Source organism: Mesocricetus auratus, unplaced genomic scaffold, assembly GCF_017639785.1.
Source record: "Mesocricetus auratus isolate SY011 unplaced genomic scaffold, BCM_Maur_2.0 Super-Scaffold_100010, whole genome shotgun sequence".
Lineage (NCBI taxonomy): Eukaryota > Metazoa > Chordata > Mammalia > Rodentia > Cricetidae > Mesocricetus > Mesocricetus auratus.
In genome coordinates, this window is record NW_024429194.1 from 21,719,664 (window position 1) to 21,739,816 (window position 20,153).

The 20,153-nt window shown below is 46.2% G+C and overlaps 1 protein-coding gene across 1 annotated transcript; it reads right to left on the reverse strand.

The window, feature by feature from the left end:
• Nucleotides 1-1,816: 1,816 nt before the first annotated feature.
• Nucleotides 1,817-19,261, reverse strand: Spp2 (secreted phosphoprotein 2). Its single transcript, XM_005082225.4, has 8 exons — nt 19,090-19,261; nt 18,873-18,997; nt 15,101-15,220; nt 13,901-14,008; nt 11,619-11,673; nt 10,033-10,083; nt 7,927-8,023; nt 1,817-1,930 (listed from the first exon to the last, which is right to left on the reverse strand). The coding sequence occupies exons 1-7, from the start codon at nt 19,154-19,156 to the stop codon at nt 7,938-7,940; spliced, it is 612 nt and encodes a 203-aa protein (XP_005082282.1). The 5' UTR covers nt 19,157-19,261; the 3' UTR covers nt 1,817-1,930; nt 7,927-7,937.
• Nucleotides 19,262-20,153: the final 892 nt, after the last annotated feature.

A 20,153-nucleotide genomic window follows, 5' to 3' on the forward strand; every position in this document is an offset into this window, starting at 1 on the left:
GACATGGGAAGAGTTAAAGAGAGGATAGAGGAAGGAGGAAAAGATGTGAATACAATACGAAAGCAGGAAAATTTCCGAAACCATGCTTTGATTAGTAAAGGGGATAAGTCCAGTTTTCCTTATTGGGAAGATGATGAAACCTAAACAAACATCACAAAAGTATAACCAACTGATAAAGGTGCTCCAAGAATGCAAAGGTGTAAAATCTCTTTCGAGAAAGTAACTTCCTATTGGTTGGTCCCAGGTTTCATTCAGCCTTTTCCATTTCCCAGTGTGATATTCCTAGAAGAAGCTCCAATTCCCTGGAGTGCCTTGTTTCACAGTTTGTTAGCCAAAGGGAGGGGCGTGCATGTCTCTTTAGAATGCATTCATCCCTGCCAGACCCGTTCCATTCCCCAACACCTTGTCTTAATTCTTCTGTCGTGAAATACAATATGTCTGTGTCTGAGCAAATACCATGAACAAAATACAAGTAGGGGCCAAGGTTAAAGCACATTCAGTTTGTGCCAGGTAGCTGTGCATAAGAACCGTTCCTTTATAACATATTGACTTTTAGTTGTTTTTGGAAGGCTGGCACAAACAATTCCATCTTTGTTTGAGACAAGGTCTCACTGTGAAGCCTAAGCTGGTTTCAAACTTAGGATTTTCTTGTTTCAGCCTCTGAATCATCACAGGCAAGCACTACTGTGACCAGCATGCTAAACTCCTAATGGTGGAATGGATGCCATCTCATAATCACACACACACACACACACACACACACACACACACACACACACACACACCAGATGGCTTTGGGCATAGAGCCGGGGGTAGGGGTGGGGCGGAGATGTTCTTGGGAATGCCTGTTTTGAAAGATATTTCATTCTGCAGCTGATTAATTAGATAAAAAATCCAAAGGAATAGCAGTAGTGGCAGGGCTACGTACCTGTAGGGATAGTGGATGACTACCATACTTGTTACTCCTTAGCCGCTGGGTGGACTTTTTATTAGTAAAACCTGTGTGAAGAAGCCACAGGAGGATGCCAGGTGTCCGCCCCCCTCACTCTCTGCCTCATTTCCTTGAGACAGCATCTCTTGTTGAACCCAGAGCTCTCCATTTCCGCAAGTGTGGCTGACCAATGAGTGACAAGGATGTGTCTGTCCCTGCCCATCAACACAGTTACAGGCATGCATGGCCATAGCAGGCCTTGTTTTGTGTGTGTGTTGTTGTTGTTTTGTTTTGTTTTTGTTTGTTTTGTTTTTTGTAGATGGGATCTGGGGATTCAAACTCAGTTCCTATGCTTGGGTACTGGACGATCTCACCTACCGAACCATCTGCATAGTCCACTGAACTTTATTCTTGGAGCGGTTTTAGGCCTGCAGAAACACAGGACACAAAGTACGAAGTGACCTGTTCTCACACCAAAGCATGCTCTCTGTTTCTAGAAGCTTGTATTACTGTCAGCATTTGCACCACCTGATGGCCCCAGCTGCCGAGTTATTGTCAACTACATCCTGCTGCGTGGGTGCTTGTTGCCTGGCACAGTCTCTGGGATTGAAAAAGCAAACGGTGCCATGTGCCACCTTGGCAGTTTATGTGGGATAGCTTTCCTGCCCTAAAAGTTGCCATGTTGACTTAAAAGGAAAGTCAACAGGCTGCTTGAGTCCACTTGCTTTGAGCAATAAGGCATTTACAACTGTTGTATATTGGCCAAAATCATGTGAAACAGCCACTTTGTGAGTCTCCATCCCTAACATCCTCCTTGTGATATTAGTTTCTCATCTAAAATTGGATAGTAAATGATACTGTTCTCCGAACCAGACACTGACAGTCTTATGGGAAGACAAAGATGTTTATTGCATAGTGGAGCTTATCAAAGGGAAAATGACACAATTCATCACATGTCTTTCTTCATTGCCGCTTCAGCTTCTCTTCCTTTCACGGATTCTATTCAAGAGAGAAGGAGGGGCAGTTTAGACCATCACGGTGTGCATTAGCATCTCCGCATTGGAGGCCTGGCCTGGGATTCCTGGGAATTGCTCAGAAGGTAATCCAAATGCCACAGGAGACCTGAACAGCTACACAAAGCAGCCTGCTTAGGACCAAAGAAAGGGTGAGAGATGCCACAGAAAGATGAGGTAGCCTGGTCAGGATAGAGAAACATCCCCGGAAAGGGAGCTCACTTCTCAACCGGAAGGACCAGAGAGACTCCTTGCAGAGGCTCTAGCCAGGCCAGGCTGGTCTGTGATTGGTGGATGAAGGAACCAAGCAAAGCAGTGACCAGCCAGAGGTGGTAGTAATCTGAGGAGATGCGGCTGGCGACCAAATTTTCACAAACCCACCCACTCGTTCATCCATCAGTTACTCTGCTTGGCAAGCAAGAATACATGAAGCATATAGTGAGGACTGTGAAGACAAAAGGGACAGTGTTGATATCCTAGGGTATTTAAAGTCAGAGAGACTGGTGGAAAAGATGGGTGTCACTGAGGTTTCAGATGCCTGACTATGGCGACCCAAGGCAATCAGCTCCTGAAGAGGCCAGCGCGTGAGGTGCCCTTGAGTGAGCTGGACAGGGCCTGGAGATGGAGGTGAAACCCAGGGTCTAGTGAGAATTGCACACCATGTGAGACTTCTGTGCAAGGCAGAAGGCAAAGGAAACCAGGATGCCAACAAGGATGCAGACAGGGAGCACACTACTAGAGGCATTGCCCATAAGCCACAGTACGCAGGCGCTCAGACCCGCATCCTTCATGGTAGTAGAACTTGTTTTAAGTTGCCTTGGTGACTGAGCCTTCGAGGGCAACAGGAAGAAACTGTCAGGAAGATTTAGTACACATTCAGCTGAAAAGGAAGAGAAGCAAAGAGCAAGGAGAGAGTCAGAGGGCTGCAGAGGAAGGGCTGACCAAACTCCCCACACCTTGGGTGAGGAAAAGAGGAAGCCTGGACTCCACATCTCTGGTGTGCTAGCATCAGTGAAGCGGGAAAACAGCGGGTAGCCAAGGAAGAATTGTGGTTTAAATCTGCAGTGGAATAATCAACAGAAGTGGGCGGCATGCTGTTGCGCATTAAGCCCAGAGTTCAACCCAGAAGGATGGATCAACCCCAGACAAGCGCATCAGAGCACCGAGGATGCCTGGAGCCACCAAGACAGGAGGCAGCGAGGGGAGGAAGGGCTGAGGAGTGGAAAGAAGAGTGTTCTATGATGAGCAGGGAGTTCTGGCCAGAGAGGAGAGCCAGGGAAAGGAGAAAAGTCTCAGCAGCAAGGGGTCTCAGGACAGGAGCCATCACCATTATCCAAACCAGACATGGAGTTCAGTGAGGAAAGAGGTGGATGCCGAGAGGGAGGAGGGAGACGCCAGGGTGAGGAGAGAATGAATGAAGTCCATGGATGACAGTGTGGACTGCAGTTTTAAGAGGATAGGATGAGGCGGAGAGCAAGAGATGCTCAAGAAGAAGCGAGATTCATTAGCAACAGGGACCCTTGGATAGTTAGTCCTCAGTCTCAGATTTCATTTGTGGGTTCACTTGCTCAAGCATTTGCTTGTACCCCCAAGTCAATTCTCACGGCTTCTTGCTCATTCGTGTACAAGCTTAGAGTAACTCAAACATGAACATCCTGTCCATGTGTTCCCTGCTAAGGTCCAACGAGGAAACAACCTGTCTTTTGTCTCCATTTCGTGTTCTAAGCAGAGAGGGTTTTTTGTTTGTTTGTTTGTTTTTCAGTTTATTTGCTATTGTGAATTTCCCCTCAGGTTTTACCTTTGTGTTGATAAGTTACTGTTTAAAATGCCTTGCCAGTGAAGTGTGGTGTAGTATACCTAAGTCCAAGAAAGCTGGGGCAGACTTTATGGGCAAAACTATATGTTCTATGGTTCTTTGTGTGTGCAATGTGTTGTATGTTGATGCCTGAATCCTTGTCTCTCTCGGATGCTATGCAAGGACTCTACCACTGAGCTACAGCCATAGCCTTTCTGTGCAGGAAGTCAACTTGCCACTAGAAGACCCTAATGACTCAGAGTCCATCATCTTAACCACTTGGCCACAATCATAAGTCAGCCATAGCCTTTCTGATGGTTGTTTTTTAGTCTGAGAAAAGGTCCCACTAAGTTGCTCATGCTGGCTTTGAAGACTCTCTGTAACCCAGAAGGTCTTGAGCTTGTGACCTTCCTGCCTTAGCCTCTTGTGTGGCTGGGATCACTGCTCTGCACCACCAGGCTCAGATTGGATGTGCTCTCCTCTAGCCTGAGTTATAACACATTGAGTATGCATTTAGTGTTTTTAAAAAAACGAAGAATCAACAAAATACATTCAATAAGCTCTCTAATCAGAACACACATGAAACAACGTTGCATGTCAGGAACACAGCTCCAAGACACATAACCTTATGTTTTTCCTCACCTGCATAACTAATGCAGATTGCGGGAGCTCACTGTACCTGGTAAGACGATTGTTAAGAGATGCAGTGTGCAGGAATGAAAACCAGGGGAAAGTGGAGAGTGGGGAGTGGAGAGTGGTCAGGTTCTTGCCTCTTTGACCCCAGTGGGTTCCCCCACCCCATAACTTCTTGTGGGTGATGGCTCCCTTCAGTGGGTGAATATGTTCTGGAGATCATATTTCACTAATTCTCACTAATGAGCCTGAAACCTGAACAATGAAATCATCCCCAAGAGGCCAAGGTGCCTCAGGTGTTAGGGAACAGTGCCCCCACCTGGTTGTTGATGGTAAGTATGCTGCCCACACTTAGGGCTGGGGTTGGCAAGAACAGATGCAGGGCCTTTCAGCGCATGACAGACAGATCTCAAACACCGAAGTTTCACGTAGAGATGTATCACAAGAGAAAAAAACAGAGGTGTAGGAAGCAGACATGAGAAGATAAACTCCAATCCCAACAACATCTGTGTAAGCAGGGCCTCTCTGAACTTCTTGCTCCCTCTCTAAGAAACAGATGATCACCAAATAGTAGACATAGGCAATAGGTGTAAAGAGAGTAAACGCGCTTGCGAGTGACGGTCTTCCTGGGTGCAGTGGCTGGAGGCAGAGAGGACATTGGATAACAGTGGCTGTAGGAATGATCTTTTCACTATTGGTTTATGGAGAAAACCCATCAGACCTGCCTCTGTCACTGCTCTTGGGTACAGGTCAACAATCCTATGGACAGCCACAGGCCAGCATAACGAAAAATGCCCCAGCTCAGACACTTCCGGCCACTCAACAGCTGGCAAGATAGAACTGTCCTGGCTACAAAGATTAAGAAAGTGTGGGACTCTCAATTAGACCCTTTTCAACATGAGAATTGGTTCCTGGTTTTCTAAACTTCCAATTTAGAGTTAGGTTTCCTAGTTAGAGTCCTACTAACAAACAACATCACTGCTCTTTTATTAGATAGTACGTTTCACTCTCCACTCATGGATTAAATCATTTCTGGCAACCTTAAAGAAGCCAGAACAGTATTTACTAAGTTATAGACACATTTTCTCAGCTTCTCTTTTAATCCAGGGACTGGGACAAGCTCCTGATAAAGTGAGAAAAGCATGATTCAGAATTTTAAAATAGTATTCTCACTAATGGTCAACCGTCCACTTATTCTGTTCCGATTATCTAATGATGTTAATAAGGGCTACTTTTATACATAGTTTTATATAGACATTAGGGATATCTTCACTAGTCACTGAACTGAAATAATAAGGATGGCCAGGTAAGGCACCTGCACAGAGTCCACCATCTAATGGGAAGAAAAAGAAACGAGAAGCGGTGCTCAGGTGGAGCTTGGAGGTGCTGAGTCGGGCTCTCAGGGCTGGGTGCCTGTCGGAGACCATGGTGCCAAGTTAGAGAGAGGCCAGCTGATCCCAGAGCACACTGGGGCTGCCTCCTCACTAGACCCACTCTGTGACCATTACTAGCTTCATTTTACGACTCTAGGAAACACAGTGGGCTGTTTCAAAACCTGCCCTGCTAAAGGTCACATGAGGGCAGAGATTTAACTGGGACACTAGCAAGAATCAATGCACAGGCCAAGGCTGCTGCATTTGGTCTTTGGTCTGTGCTGCATTTAAAGACATGTGTTTTGGGGTGATTCATGTCTCTGCAGATGTTAGATGATGCAACTATATTGTGACACATGCATGAACACTCGAGGTAATCATATCATTAATAAACAAAGCACAGCTGACCCACTGAAAATTCTACCCTCACACCCCTGCCCTCGCTCCAGATGTTCTACTGGGGCAGTTTTTGCATGTATGTAAAGAATACGATGAGTCTCTTTCTTCATAATGAATAGTTTCTTGATCTCAGTAGGAAGACAGTTTTTATTTTTAGATTAAAAAGAAAATCTGCCGCTTGCATCTTTCATCCATAGTGAATTTTCTCTCTATTTTAGTAAAATGTCAGTTGACTTCTTTCAAATTGTAAGTCATTTGTGCACGAATACTAAGGCTTTGTTAGTAATTTGTGTGTGCATCTGTAAACATGGCTGCCCTCGAATTCACACCTGTAATTCCAACTTGGTTGTTTTGTTTTGTTTTGTTTTTTGTTTTTTTTTGGTTTCTCTGTGTGGTTTTGTAGACCAGGCTGGCCTCAAACTCACAGAGATCTGCCTGCCTCTGCCTCCCGAGTGCTGGGATTAAAGGCATGCGCCACCACCACCCACCTATGTAATTCCAACTTTTTATTATTTTTAATTTTTTAAGACTTATTTATTTTATGTGTATGAATACCTGCCTGCATATATGTGTACCTGGTGTCCACAGAGGTCAGACAAGGGGGCTGGGTCCGGAGTCACACATGGTTGTGAACTACCATGTAGGTTCTGGAAATCACATCGTGTGCAAGAGCAGCAAGCACTCCTAACCACTGAGCCATCTGTGCAGCCTTTGCAATTGTAGCTTAAGCTTCCTTTCCATTGGAGTCCCTGTGATACTCGTGAGTTTTCAGGATACTTATTCTGCTTGCCCTCACACCCGATGGTTGAGAATGTGGATGGTGGTGAGAAGACTCTACCATGCTGGGTGACAGGTTAGTAGACCCCAGTTCCGCAAAGCACCAGGGAGAATGTAAAAAGCCTTTGCTCTGTTTTTCTCAGTGTCTGGATTTTGCACATCTGTGCTTTAGCCTGCAAGTGAAGTCAGCATCAGAGGATGACTGTGGAAGATCAAGGTCTCTTTATCTTCCAGTATAAACCCAAGGACAGCAGGCAAGCCGGGCGGAGAGAGATGAAGCCCGGGGTCGGAATGCAATCAGTTCATCAGTAGTGAAGGAAGGGAAGGGCAGCCAACCTTGCATCCCACAGATAACAGGGGATGAGGAAGGACAGAAAAGAATGTTCAGTGATGCTTCCCAGATCTTTTAAGTTGGGAAAATTAGGTGGGCAGCAATGGCATCACAAGAAAGGGCTAGCAGAACTTCTGGACCTCACAATGTACCCATGGCCTCCAGCAGGCAGTTGACATAAGGAACCAGATCTTGGGAGAGTGTGATACATTTGAAGATGGCCTACACAGCCATGACAGTGATGAGCAAGTAAAAGGAAGAGATGACAGGGTAGTCTACAGAAGACAGAAAGAACTGGGCTGAGAGAGCATGCGTGGCCAGCAGTGTTGAAACGACAAAGAAAGAGAAGCCCATGAAAAAATGTTGTGGAGCCTCCCAGGAAGGAAGAATGGAGGGAAGGAAGAGATGGGAGAGAGGCTGTGTAAAGTGGGGCTATTCTCTTTGTGGTTTGTAAAGTGGAGAGACTGGGTCATATCAGTAACAGCAGATGCCATGCGGGGAGGATGGGGGCCTCCAAAGATGGAAGCACAGTGGTCGGAGAGGCAGGAGGCAGAAGAAAGCCAGAGTGGGCTCTGAAGAGCAGGGGCAGGAGAGCTGGAGCCCTCCAAAGCCATGGCATTTACTCTAAGTTCCTTCTGCTTCTAAGGGATCATAGAGTAAGTGTTGTCCCTTACCTCCAGGAATGTCACTCAAAGCCAGAATTTATTCTTGCTCTGTGTTGGAGGTTCTGGAACCTTCTGTGTGTGGGAGGATGCCCCCTTCTCACCGTCTCTAAAGATGGATGGGAGAAGCAGAGGCTCAGTCAGGCATAACTTATTGAGAACAAGCCAAGCATAACCGGAGCCCTCACTGCCCACAGAACACCCAAGGCACCATCTCCTGTCTTCCTCAACAGGCCTCAGGCCCTCTCGTGTCATCGCCGCACCCAGAGCTGACTTCTCACTCTTTAGCTCACGTGACACCCTCGGCCTCAACTGCAAGTCCTCAAGGGCAGGAACTGTCACACTTCTCTTTCAGTCCTCCGTGGAAGCCACCCCTTGCTTGTCACACACATTTGTGGAATTAAATTAAAATATTATGTTCAAAGGCATCTCTAAGACAGCTGTACATCTGCATTAATGATGCTCCAAGGCCCAAATGTGTTTAAGTGTTGGCTTGGAGATGCCTTCTGACACACACAAGAGGAATGGTCACATGAATTTACATCTGTACTACATTTTTCATCTCTTGTTCTCTCTCTGCATCAACTCCCTTCGTGTGTGTGTGTGTGTGTGTGTGTGTGTGTGTGTGTGTCTGTCTCTTTCTGTCTCTGGGTCTCTCTGTCTCTCTTTTTGTTCCTCCAATGTTCTCTGTCTCTATCTCCCTATCTCTCTCTTCCTCTTTCTCATCACTGGGGAAATCTGACATGTTTTAGGGGGACACACACATCCCTATCACGATACCCATGTGGTAAGAAACTAGTTTTCAGCTCAAAGCGCATGGGGACCTGAGACCTTTCAACAACCAAGTCAGGACCTTGGATACCAACCCACTGACCCCAGTCAACATCAGCTGGAAAGTGCCCATTGACAGCCTATCAACCTGATGCAGAGACACTTAACTAAGCTGCTTCTGTGTTCTTAACCCCAGAAACTACAAGAGGTACAGGATTTGGGGATACGTTGACATGTAGCAGTAACAATTGAAGTAAAACCTCCACATAGATTATCCATCTGTTTCATCAGATTTATTTCTTGCTTTCCATCATTTCCAGAATCAAATCCCAAGAGCTAACCGTTCCTACTGTGGCAGACATTCAAGGAATAGGCTGTGAATTCTGGAGGCAATTCTGCAGGAAATGTCCAAAAGAACACTTGAGCAGTGGTCATGGCTATGCCAGCTCTGTGTGTGTGTGTGTGTGTGTGTGTGTGTGTGTGTGTGTGTGTGTGTGTGTTATCCCAGAGACAAACCTTAGGGGTAGGTTAAAAACTTAAGTTTCAGGTTTAATTTCTATTTCTCAGGAAGATGAGATGTAGTGTTCCCTAATGTGTGACTATCAATGCCATTTGCTGTAACAGGGCTCTGGACAGCAAGGATTTCACAATGCTAGAAACAAGTGTGGCGAATGCATAGGCCTGGAAGATAGATAGGTTGGTTCAAAGTCCTGGCCTCTGTGCAAGTCACATGGCTGGGGACAACAGGGTCCACCCTAACTATATAGATGAGGTTGACTCTTCAAGGGGAACACTGTCACACACAGGACCCTGGTGACTCAGATAATATATGCAGGGGAATAAGTGTGTACAAATACGGGACCCTCTTATAGGGAAACTTTGCCCCCCCTGCCTGTAGAGATGGTGGAACCATTAAATGGAAAAAGATCTGTAGACATAGAAAGAAGTACCTTACCAAGGCCTCCAGGTAGACTGAATAAGGAAACTGACTGTACAGGGAAGGACTATGGGTCTAGTCTCTTCCATTTACTGAGAAGTCTTGTCACGTCTAGCAAAGAAAGCAGATAACCAGAGGGAAGGTAGCCCAGAGGGAAGGTGGGTCAAGAAGAAAGGTCAGCGATGACTTCCCAATTTGACTTAACATTTGATTTTTGGTAACTTTTATGTGAGCTAGTGCCTCCAAGTTATCTTCTCCTGGTTTACAAAGCAATTTTATATATTAGTGTTGTTGTTTGTAGAAATTATCTTCTATTTCAGGGTTTGTCCTTGGTGCAATGGCTTCAGTGTGGGCCCAACTGATGAGCAAAGATTCTAGTGGCATCTCACAGAAGGAAATAGACCACTTACCAAGTGAGCGCTCCTGGAATCGTTCATCTCTGGCTGCATCAGAAAGAAAACCTGTAACACATTAAGAGCGATCAGTCAAGACCAGGCTGGAGAAGCCCACAGAAACAACTAACCTGAACATGGACCCCTTGACTGATAGCTAGGAAACCAGCATAGGACAGACCCAGACACCCTGATTGTGGGTGTCAGTTAGGAGGCCTGGGCAATCTATGGGGCCTCTGGCAGTGGATCAGTATTTACCCCTAGTATAGGAATGGACTTTGGGAGCCCATTCCACACAGAGGGATACTCTCTCAGCCTAGACACACAGTGGAGGGCCTAGGCCCTGCTCCAAACAATATGACAGATTTTGAAGATTCTCGCATGGAAGGTCTCACCTTCCCTGGGGAACAGAAAAGGGATGGGATATGGGGTTGTTGGGGGGCAAAGGAGGAGGGAGAGGAGCGAGAGGGAACTGGGATTGACATGTTAAACAAGCTTGTTTCTAATTTAAAGTTTTAAAAAAGGGGAAAAAAAGAGCCATTAGGCCAGACCTCCCCACCCACTTCCAGAGACAGCTGTAATTGTAGAGCTGAACCTGCAAATACGCTCCTTAAACAGAAGAGCAGCATAAGACAGCAGAGCATTTTACTGATGTTAACACCAACAGGAAAACTTATCAGAAACATAAAACAATGGCTTCTAAATAGTAGAGCATGAACATGATGCCATTTACAATTAAACATGGTACAGGGCAGGGAAATGAAGACCCTTTTATCACCCAACCAAGACACCTGGAGTGACAGTGACATGAATGCCAGTCACTGAATGCCAGAGATGGCTGAGTCTACCCTGATTAGACACATAACCACACACTGGACCCTACAATGTGGATGGTGCATGTCCAAGCGTGAGGTCTTTAGTTTTTGTTTTTTGTTTTTGTCAACTTGATGTAACTAAGTAACCTGAGAAGAGAAAACCTTGCCTGAGAAAATGCCCCTACCAGATTGGCCTGTATGCAAGTGTGTGGAGGGTATTTTCTCAAGTGATGTGGGAGGGCTCAGCCCACTGTGAGTAGTACTACCCCTGGGGAGGTGGCCCTGGGTTCTATTAGAAACCAGGCTGTGCAAACTATAGAGAGTAAGCCAGTAAGCAGCATCCTTCCATGGCCTCTGCTTCAGTTCCTGTCTCCAGGTTCTTGCCTCGAGTTCCCTTCATGATGGACCATTATTGAGATGTGTAAGTCAAATAAGCCCTTTCCTCCCCCAAGCTGCTTTTGGTTGTGGTATTTTATCCCAGCAACAGAAGCAGACTAGAACAAGGGGAAACTGACATTGGCCCTACCAGCCCGCAGTTGGGACCACTGAATGCAATCCTATATGGAGAACTCTGTAAAAATGCTTAAACAAATGGTTGCAACACTACCCGGTGAGATAAGAAAGGAGCAAAGTAAAAACCAAGTGTTTGCTTTTTGTAATGCTTTAATTGTTCAAAGGTTATCTGTAGAAAAACTAGCTGTATCTAACTTTAAATGATTCCAGAGAACTGTAGTTTGAAGTTTATGAAGGAAAAAGAAATAACATTAAAGGTCATAGATTTCAACTTACCAAGCAGATAATCGTTTCTCCGTCTATAGGATCTTGGCATGTCCCCAAAAAACATCTAAAGAAGTTTAAATATCAGGATGAAAGAGAAAACTGTAAATGCTACATAGAGGACTCATATATAATGCATTCAGTGAAATAAGGATAGCACTCTGTGGTATCTAACGTGTATATTCAAGAGAGTACAGTAAGAAACTGGGAAGATGGCTCAGTGGTTAAGAGCACCTCTGCTCTTCCAGAGGACTTGGGTTCAATTCCCAGCATCCACATGACAGCTTAAAACCACCTGGAACTCCAGTCCCAGTGAATCTGATGCCCCCTTTCTGACTTCTTCAAGCTCCAGGCACACATGTTGTACACAGACATGCATGCAGACAAAATACATACTTACTGAAATAAACAAATTAGTTAATTAAAATTGCTTTAAAGGAAGAGAACACAGGAAAAACAGATGGGATGATGCATGCCTGGATCCAAGCAATCCAATGGCAGAGACAGGGAGGTTGTGAGTTCAAGACAACTCAGGGCTGTAAAGTGAGAACTTGCCCTACCCACAAAGAAAAGAAATGACGGAAGCAAGGAAGGAAAGAAGGCAAGAGAAAGGGAGGGAGAGGGCAGGAAATCACATGGAGAAGAGTAAGTTATATGAAGTTTAAGTTGAAGCCAAAGCTTTCACTGACCCGGTATGTGCTTCTAACCACTGCGGAGCAGAAATGGAACTTTATAAGTAGACCAAGTTTGGGTCAAAAGGTTTAGAGGAAATGTCTCTATGAGAATTCCAATTTAGATTCATGAGATCAAAAGGGCCCCAAGTAGTTTGTATAAAATGCCCAAATCCACAAATAGTCAAGAAGGGAAGTCTCCTGCCTTTCTGCCTGCTGGCTACTTCTCCATCCTCGGCAGCCACCATGAGGTTCTGGCTCCCATCATGGGGACAGAGCAATTGGTGAGGACTTAGCAATGCAGTGCAGTGAGCGATGCTACGGCAACCAGAAACCACATAAAAAAGAACGGTATTGGACCATTCCCCCATACTATATATTAAAAACTAAACCAGAGTAGATCATCAATATAAGACTGAAGTATTTGTAAGTCTTCATAAACAATAAAAGAGAAAGAAATTGGGTGTAATAAAAGGCATCACAGGGTGGGGGCTTGCAAAGTGAGAGGAAATATTCACCACAAAATCTATAATAAAAAGGTAACTATAGCACAGGAATTGACATTTTCCCTAAGACATTCAAACGAACAGTCATGAGAAAATGAAAATTAAACCATAGCAAAGTAGCTCTTTGTACATTATAACATGGCTAAAATATAGACAAGCAGGAACCAATGTTGGTGAGGTGTAGAAATAGGAGCTCTCCACCAGCTAGGGTGGTGCTTGACTGCAATCCCAACACTTGGGGGGCTGAGACAGGTGGATCGCTGTGAGTTCAAGGACAACCTGAGCTACATACTAAAGCTATCCTGGGATACATAGCAAGAGCCTATCTCAATAAAAAAGAAAAAGAGAGAAGGAGAGGGAGGGAGGGAAAGAGGGAGAGAGAGAGAGAGAGAGAGAGAGAGAGAGAGAGAGAGAGAGAGAGAGAGAGAGAGAGAGAGAGAGAGAGAGAGAGAGATTACCAATCCTGTTTCTCTGGAGAATTCTGACTCATAGACTGACTGTAGAGCTTGAACGTTTCAGGTTTAAGTCAAATTCTCTTGGGCTATCTTAGCTCCCAGTAGCCTTTTATTGCCTCTCTCTCTGTATAGCCTAACATTCTTGAGATCATCAAGTCAAATCCTTTTGGGAGCGTACAGATCCCTAGCTCCTAGCAACCCCAAAGCTAAAAGTAACATCAGACACATCTGAGGCCTCTAGCTGTTGCCCCTCTTTGCTGTGACCTACATGAGATTTCCACAATCGTATAGAAAATCCCTTGATTGTGTACTTTAATTGTTCTGCTCCTATGAAAACATGAAATAAAAAGCAAACTATCATGCCGGGACATAGCATTTGGGGTTCACTGAATCTGTGCTCCCAGGCCATGGTCGCTCATATTTAGCTCCCAAAAGAACTACGTTTTATTCCCTTTGAGGTAAGAGCTGTGTTGCTGTATTTTGTGTCATGGGAGTGGCAGGGGTCGGGTGGGGTGGGGGAGAAGTAGGATTATGGAAAATGAGCCAGTAGTTCAAGGGAGACTCCCTCTGTGTTAGCAGAATTCTGTGTACTGGCATCTGGATGACGACCCAGCTACCCCACCAGATAGCTCAGCTTTCACAGACCATCCCCAGACCCATACCTCTTCACTGCTGTTGGACTCAGATGTGGAGGCCCAGCGGCAGTGAGCCCACACGTCCTGCACCTGTCCCTTGGACATCTGCACAGTGCTCCTGCAAGCAGCTGTTGGCTGGCAAAGACAGAGTCGTGAGTTGCTTCTTCAGCACCCTGTGGGAGAAGTTAGCCTCTGGACAATAAACTGGGAAATACTGCAGGGTTTGCAAAAGGAGGCAGAAAGGAGAAATTCACAGAGGCCGTTCAGTTTTCCAAAGTGAGCCCTCAGCAGAACTCAACAGCAATAAAAGGAATGTTTAAATATCTCCACAGGTTTAATACCAGTCTCCAAGAAAAGTCTGCCATCCCTTGTGAGTACAAAGGACTGTCTGAAATCTACTCTTGTTTAAACAGGAACAAGTGGTAGAGATGCCATACATTTGACTATACGGCATATACATACATACATGTATGTATCTCTGTGTATATGTATTTGGCATATATACGTGTATGAATAAGTCACTTGACCCTAAGATTTAATTAGACGTCCATGCATGTGACAGTCCTCTGTAAGACACAACCCCATTGAAGTTTCATGAGATAAATAACAAGATAATTCCCTCTGTAATGAGGTCTCAGGAAGTCACTCATTTGGCTGGAAACATTTTGGGTCTCGGCTGATGGTTCCAGTCTGGTTAGAGAGGGTTCTGTCCCACAACAGCTGACTATTCCAGTCATGGGGAACATAGAACTAAATAGGCCATGTGACCTCAATGAGAAGGGGAGACAGGCTGTGGCCAACACTATTATGGGCCGTGCACCAAAGTGAGGCTCATAGTTTCACACTCAGGTTGAGCAGAGTGTCAAGTGTGCTGGGACTTCTCTTGGCTGTAGGTTTCTCTGCATCCACTATGCCCGATAGAACCATCTCCACCATGTGAGACTGATTTAGTACCTACCGGAGATTTCATCTGTACTTTAGAGAACAGGACACTGGGGCAGTAAGGGTTAAAGAACTGACCAATAACACCAAACACTGCAGATTCCAAGCTCAAGAGCCACTCCCTTGGGCACACAGCACACAGACCATGGCAGGAAATGCTGTGGTGACCCCAGTGTGTGGCTGAGTGCCAGAGAGGTAGTGGTCAAGCTCCATTGGTGACCCCTGATGCACTCCGGTCATGGAAGTAGTGAGGGTCTCCCTCGTATTACTTCCTGGGTCACTTACCACATAGTAGCCCCTTTGGAATGTACAGGAGGAGGTATCGCTAGAATCTCTTAGACATGTAGTTTCCTGAACACTGAACTCCAAGTTCATGACCAAGGTGTCTTCATCCAGGACATTGACCTTCACAAAAGCAAAGCAATAGACATGTTGCTGAGATTCATGGTGCTGGCATGATTTCTGCTGCCCAATGAGAAAACATTGGTAGAATCACCTACTCACTGGGAAAGCTATTTGTTGTCATAGCAGCATCCATGCAACTGCATGCAGACATGCACTCACACTGAAGCCCATAGAGAAAAGCCATGCAAAGCTGACAACCGTGGAACCAAAGAAGCTGAGTGTTGGGGGCACTCCTTGAATCCCAGCACTCAGAAGAGCTGAGGCAGGAGGTTTCAAGCCTGAGGCCAACCTAGTCTATATAGAGAGACCTTATCCAGAACAATAGTAAATGGAAGGAAAGGAGAGAGGGAGGGAAGGAGGGAGGGAGGGAGGGAGGCAGGGAAGGTACAGAATGTATGCCTTCACACCAAGGCCAACATTGCTTCTAAAGACTTACACTGGCAATTCCTTCTGTGTAAAGTCCATACGTGTGAACTCACCTAGTCACCGAGTATTATTTGCAACTCCTAAATCAGTCACCTAGATTTTTCCATTGTTCATGAACACATGCAAATTGGCAAAACTTTGAGTCCCCCAGTGTGCATGTCCCCAACTAAAGGGAAGGAGGAGGTGAGGTGTTCTGCCTTCTTCCAGCCTGTGCACTGTGAACACGGTGCTTGTGTTCTGTTGGGAAACTTGTGATTGTCGTTTGGTGCTTTCTTTGGGTCATCTCAGTCCCCAAGCTAGGGCTGTCTGGCCTCAAGAATAAGAGACCATGATGTGCCTTATGTAGAAAACACACTTCTTTGGGTGGTTGCTGGGCAGTAAGTTCAATGCTAATGAATCTACAATGTATATTAGGTACCAATAAGCTAAAAAAACAAAATAAGGGTGTATATTGAAAGTGCCAATGAAAGTATTGTACCCCAAAGCTGTTGGGAACCTCACTCTGAATCTGTCCTAGGAGCCATGATCTAGTCTCTGCCAGTTCAGTCTGGAAAACAGCAAGAATAGATTGCATGGACTTGAATTGACATTTTTGTCATGAAGGCACCATACACATTCACCAGTTCCTAAAATAAGTAAGGCTATCTCCTGGTTGAACACTTTTGACCTATGACTAAATCTGCAACATTTTCTGCTACGGTGGCATGCCAGGGAACCTTTCAAACTTCCTGAAGAACCTGTGTGGTCTGAGGACAGGGAATAGAGTGCTATAGCAAGCTCCTCCCTGTGCACTGGGCACTGAGGCAGGGCAGTAAAGATGCCAGGTAGATGTGATTACAGAGTGGGTACCACTCCACAGCTGTCTGAAAAAAATTAAACAAGACCACTTGGGAAGTTTGTGCTGAAGAATGACAGCAAGCACGTGATAATGGAGGAGAAGGGAGGAAGCAGCTGTGGTATTAAAAGAAGGCCCAGAAGAACCTTCCAGAAGAGGGAGAATGTAGGCAGAGACTCTAAGGATAGGCATTGCTGTCTGAGGAAAGAGCAGAGTCCAGTGTCCCTGGACAAAGTCTGACCCTTGCTGCAGGGGAGTCATTTACTAAAAGGTTGGGAGATGGGGAATGCCAGTCAAACTGCAGTCTGTCAGCCCTGGGAGGCCTTTACCGAGTAAGGAGGCGACCCAGGCTCCTCTGCCCACCCACCCACAGTAATTTCTGTTGCCAACATCCACTTGGTCATACTCTTAGGATTCTGTCTCCAACACACTTTTTAATTCTTCCCACAACCAGACTAGAGGGCTGGGTTTCCAGGACCTTTTATTTTGCTTCTCTTCGAATTACACACTCTGCCTTTATACTAACTAGCTCTCCTCCCATTTGACTGCAAGTGGCCCAAAGAAGCCTTCACACTTGGCTGTGCACTGTTCCTTCAGGCAGACACCTTAGTTTCCTGAGGGGTTGTAAGGGGGTACATAGAGAGAAAGGGCCATCTGACTAGTGAGGAAGCCTGAGGAGGTCTCTCTCACAGACGAGGAGCATGTTACTGAGGAGCAGTGTAAAGGCCACTTCTGTTCCGTCGGGTTTTTTTTTTGCAGGAACTTCAGTGGTCCTGTGTGCATTTCCTGTGCCATCACAGAATGCAGAGCCCAAGGAGAGATTGTGGAGATTGCCGCTTGACCAATATGCTCAAATGATTGGGAGAGCAAAGGAGTAGCAGGAACAGGCTGGTAAGTTCGAGATGGGAGAGCAACATACGAAGACAGCAAGTGCCACACTAAGTTCTGTTAGGACCCCATAAATCACTGTACATGGCTTATCTTTAGGTATGTGGGCTTGGGGTCAGGCCTACCTGGCTACACCAAGATGACCACATGTCAGCATATTCTGGGTTAGCTGTGTCTCACTGGCTAACCTCTCCATGGTGTCCCTGTTTTCCTATTTAATAAATTGCTTTGCTCTGTAGTGAGCAATAGCTAAATTACAAGTGAATTTAAACTGTTGATCTGCAAGTTTGGCAAGAGGATGTGGGTTCTACAACACTCTAAGAGAAATGCACCCATTGCCAATGGAACACGGCCTGGATGCCAGCAAAAGCAGGGTTGGAGAAAGCAGCAATTTCACTTTGATGTAACTTGCTTCCAGAAGCAGTTTGGCTGGCAGCTGCCTACACCCACCTCCAAGTTCCTCCCCACAATAGTGTTCAGTGCCAACCTTGACAGTCGGGTCCCGGGGCGGGTGCCTCACTAAGGCTCAGCCCACGTCTTCAAGACCAATGCCCAGCTAGAAAAGGCAACTGAAGCTGATCAATGAATTTGCTTTGCATTTGGAAAAGAAAGCATGGGACCAGTGTGTGAAAGGGGTGGGGAGCAAAGGGATTTGTTTTACGTGAGGGCAAGCTGGGAAAGTGAAGTGCATACTCTGTTGAGGAGCAGGGGAACAGCTGAGTGTGAGAGGTCGTGGGTCTAGAATAGGATGGAGAAGCGAGAAAACCGTAGAGACTGTGGTGGCAGTGTGGTCTCTACATGGTGGTGGTGGCTGCCTGGACACGTGGCCGTGTGGCTCCACCCTTGTCTCCATGAGCCTGGCTGCTCTGTTTCTTCCTCATCTTTAGGATGAGCATCAATTTCTCCTCCCCCGAACCCCATTAAGCTGATGAGACAGTGAAATCCTGGTGGGTGGGCAGGGAGCAGAGAGGATCCTCTAGGATATTGCTCCATCCCTCCCCCCTTTTTTTGCTACACAATAGCACAGCAAGCCCAAGTTCATGTCACCTCCCCCAGTCCTCTGATGATCAGGAGACAGCACTATGAAGTTGACAAGGGTGGGGATGTTTCTTTGGCTCCGAAGACAGCGCTTCTTCCCTATAAACACTGGGAGCCCGACACTGAGTGGGAAGACAGTCTCCATATCAGAGCAGCTCCTCCCAGTCCAACAGCATCCTAGGAGCCAGGAAGCTTCAGGGTTCTTTACCCCAAACCAGGACACACACAGAGAGAAGCCAAGGTCACAGGGAAAACACATAAGGAAGAATCAGATGTGCCAAGAAGCTTTGAGAACCTCAGGGCACAAACTATCATTAAAATCTCTTCTCTGAAACAATCAGCATGAAAAAGAACTGGCTGTGATCTTTGTAAAGAGAATTTTAAAAAAATGATCTATTCAACAAAGTAAGCAGAGACGAGACAGAGATAGTGAAGAAGGCAGGGGAAGTGTCCCCATTCACTCACTCTCTTCAAGGAATTCCGGATCGCCTGAAACAGGTAAGGACTCAGGGACTGAGAGTTCACCTTTGCCACGGAGGCCTTGAGGGCTTCCTGCAGGGAGGAAGGGTCGAAATCGTACACCGGGAAACCTGGACAGCAAGAACACAGGCCGCAGTGAGAGGGGATAAAGCCTGGAGAGAGCCATGATCACCCAGAGCAGGTGACTGAGTGTGTCCTTTACCTGAGGCCCACCGGCAGTGCATTCCCAGCGCCAACAGAACAAGTGTCTGTAGCATTGCCAGCTCCATCCTGAGAACTGTGACCCAGAGGCAGGAGACGTCCTCTCTACAGCTTCGGATGACAATTCTTTCTGAGTGAAGCTGTCTTATCCTTGTCACCCGTGACCTGGCTGCCCCGGCTGACTGGAGCAGTCCAGAATTCAAGAGAGATGGCTGCCTCTGGTGTCAATATTTACTGCTGACTTGGCCTATGGAAAAGTTCCAGGTTGAGGCCACTTTTGAAGTTTGGACCTTTCCAAGGGACTTTAGCCCACAGCAGGAGACATCAGAGAAGCTTGGGTCTTCCCTGCATGATGTGTATTTTCTCTCTTTGCATTTCATTCTTTTGGGGGAGGGGATATAACTGTAGATGCAACCAAAAGGGGAATTTAAAGCCACTGTGTATTTATTCCTTACCTGGTCCTCAAAAACCTACACCCTCGTCTCTTGGTGCCAGCATTCCCTCTTCCTAGAGACCGTACACAGGCGATTTTGCCTGTCTGCTTAGCTCTGCCTGCCACCTCCTGTACATGCCTGGGGCCATGATTCAGAAACCACCGTGGCCATGTTGGTGACACAGAGCATAATGAAGTACGTGTTGAATGAGTGAGCACGTGAATACACCAGGTCTCACTGAGCTGTATTTCGGGTCTTTCATTTGAAGCTAGCACTAACTTCTGGTATCTAACAAGCACCCAGAGCACGCTGCTATGAGACAATGACCACTAAAATTTGTAATTCCATTACTTTTAACCTGGTTTGAACTTAATTCCATTAGAGTCTTCCAGATTGAACTAACGTCACCATCTGGCTCCAAACACTCTGGTCTCATTAAATGAACTGCAGTAATAAAAGCAATTGCAGATGAGCGAAGGAGATGAAGGAGACAACAATAGCATCGTGCTACCAGCACAGGGCTATTGATTTTGCTTGATGCTTGCTGGGGTGAGGAGGGAGCACTGGGTTTCTCGGATCCTCTTGGCTATAATTAAGTGTTAGCACCAGGCGTGCAGGGTGGGCTCTGATG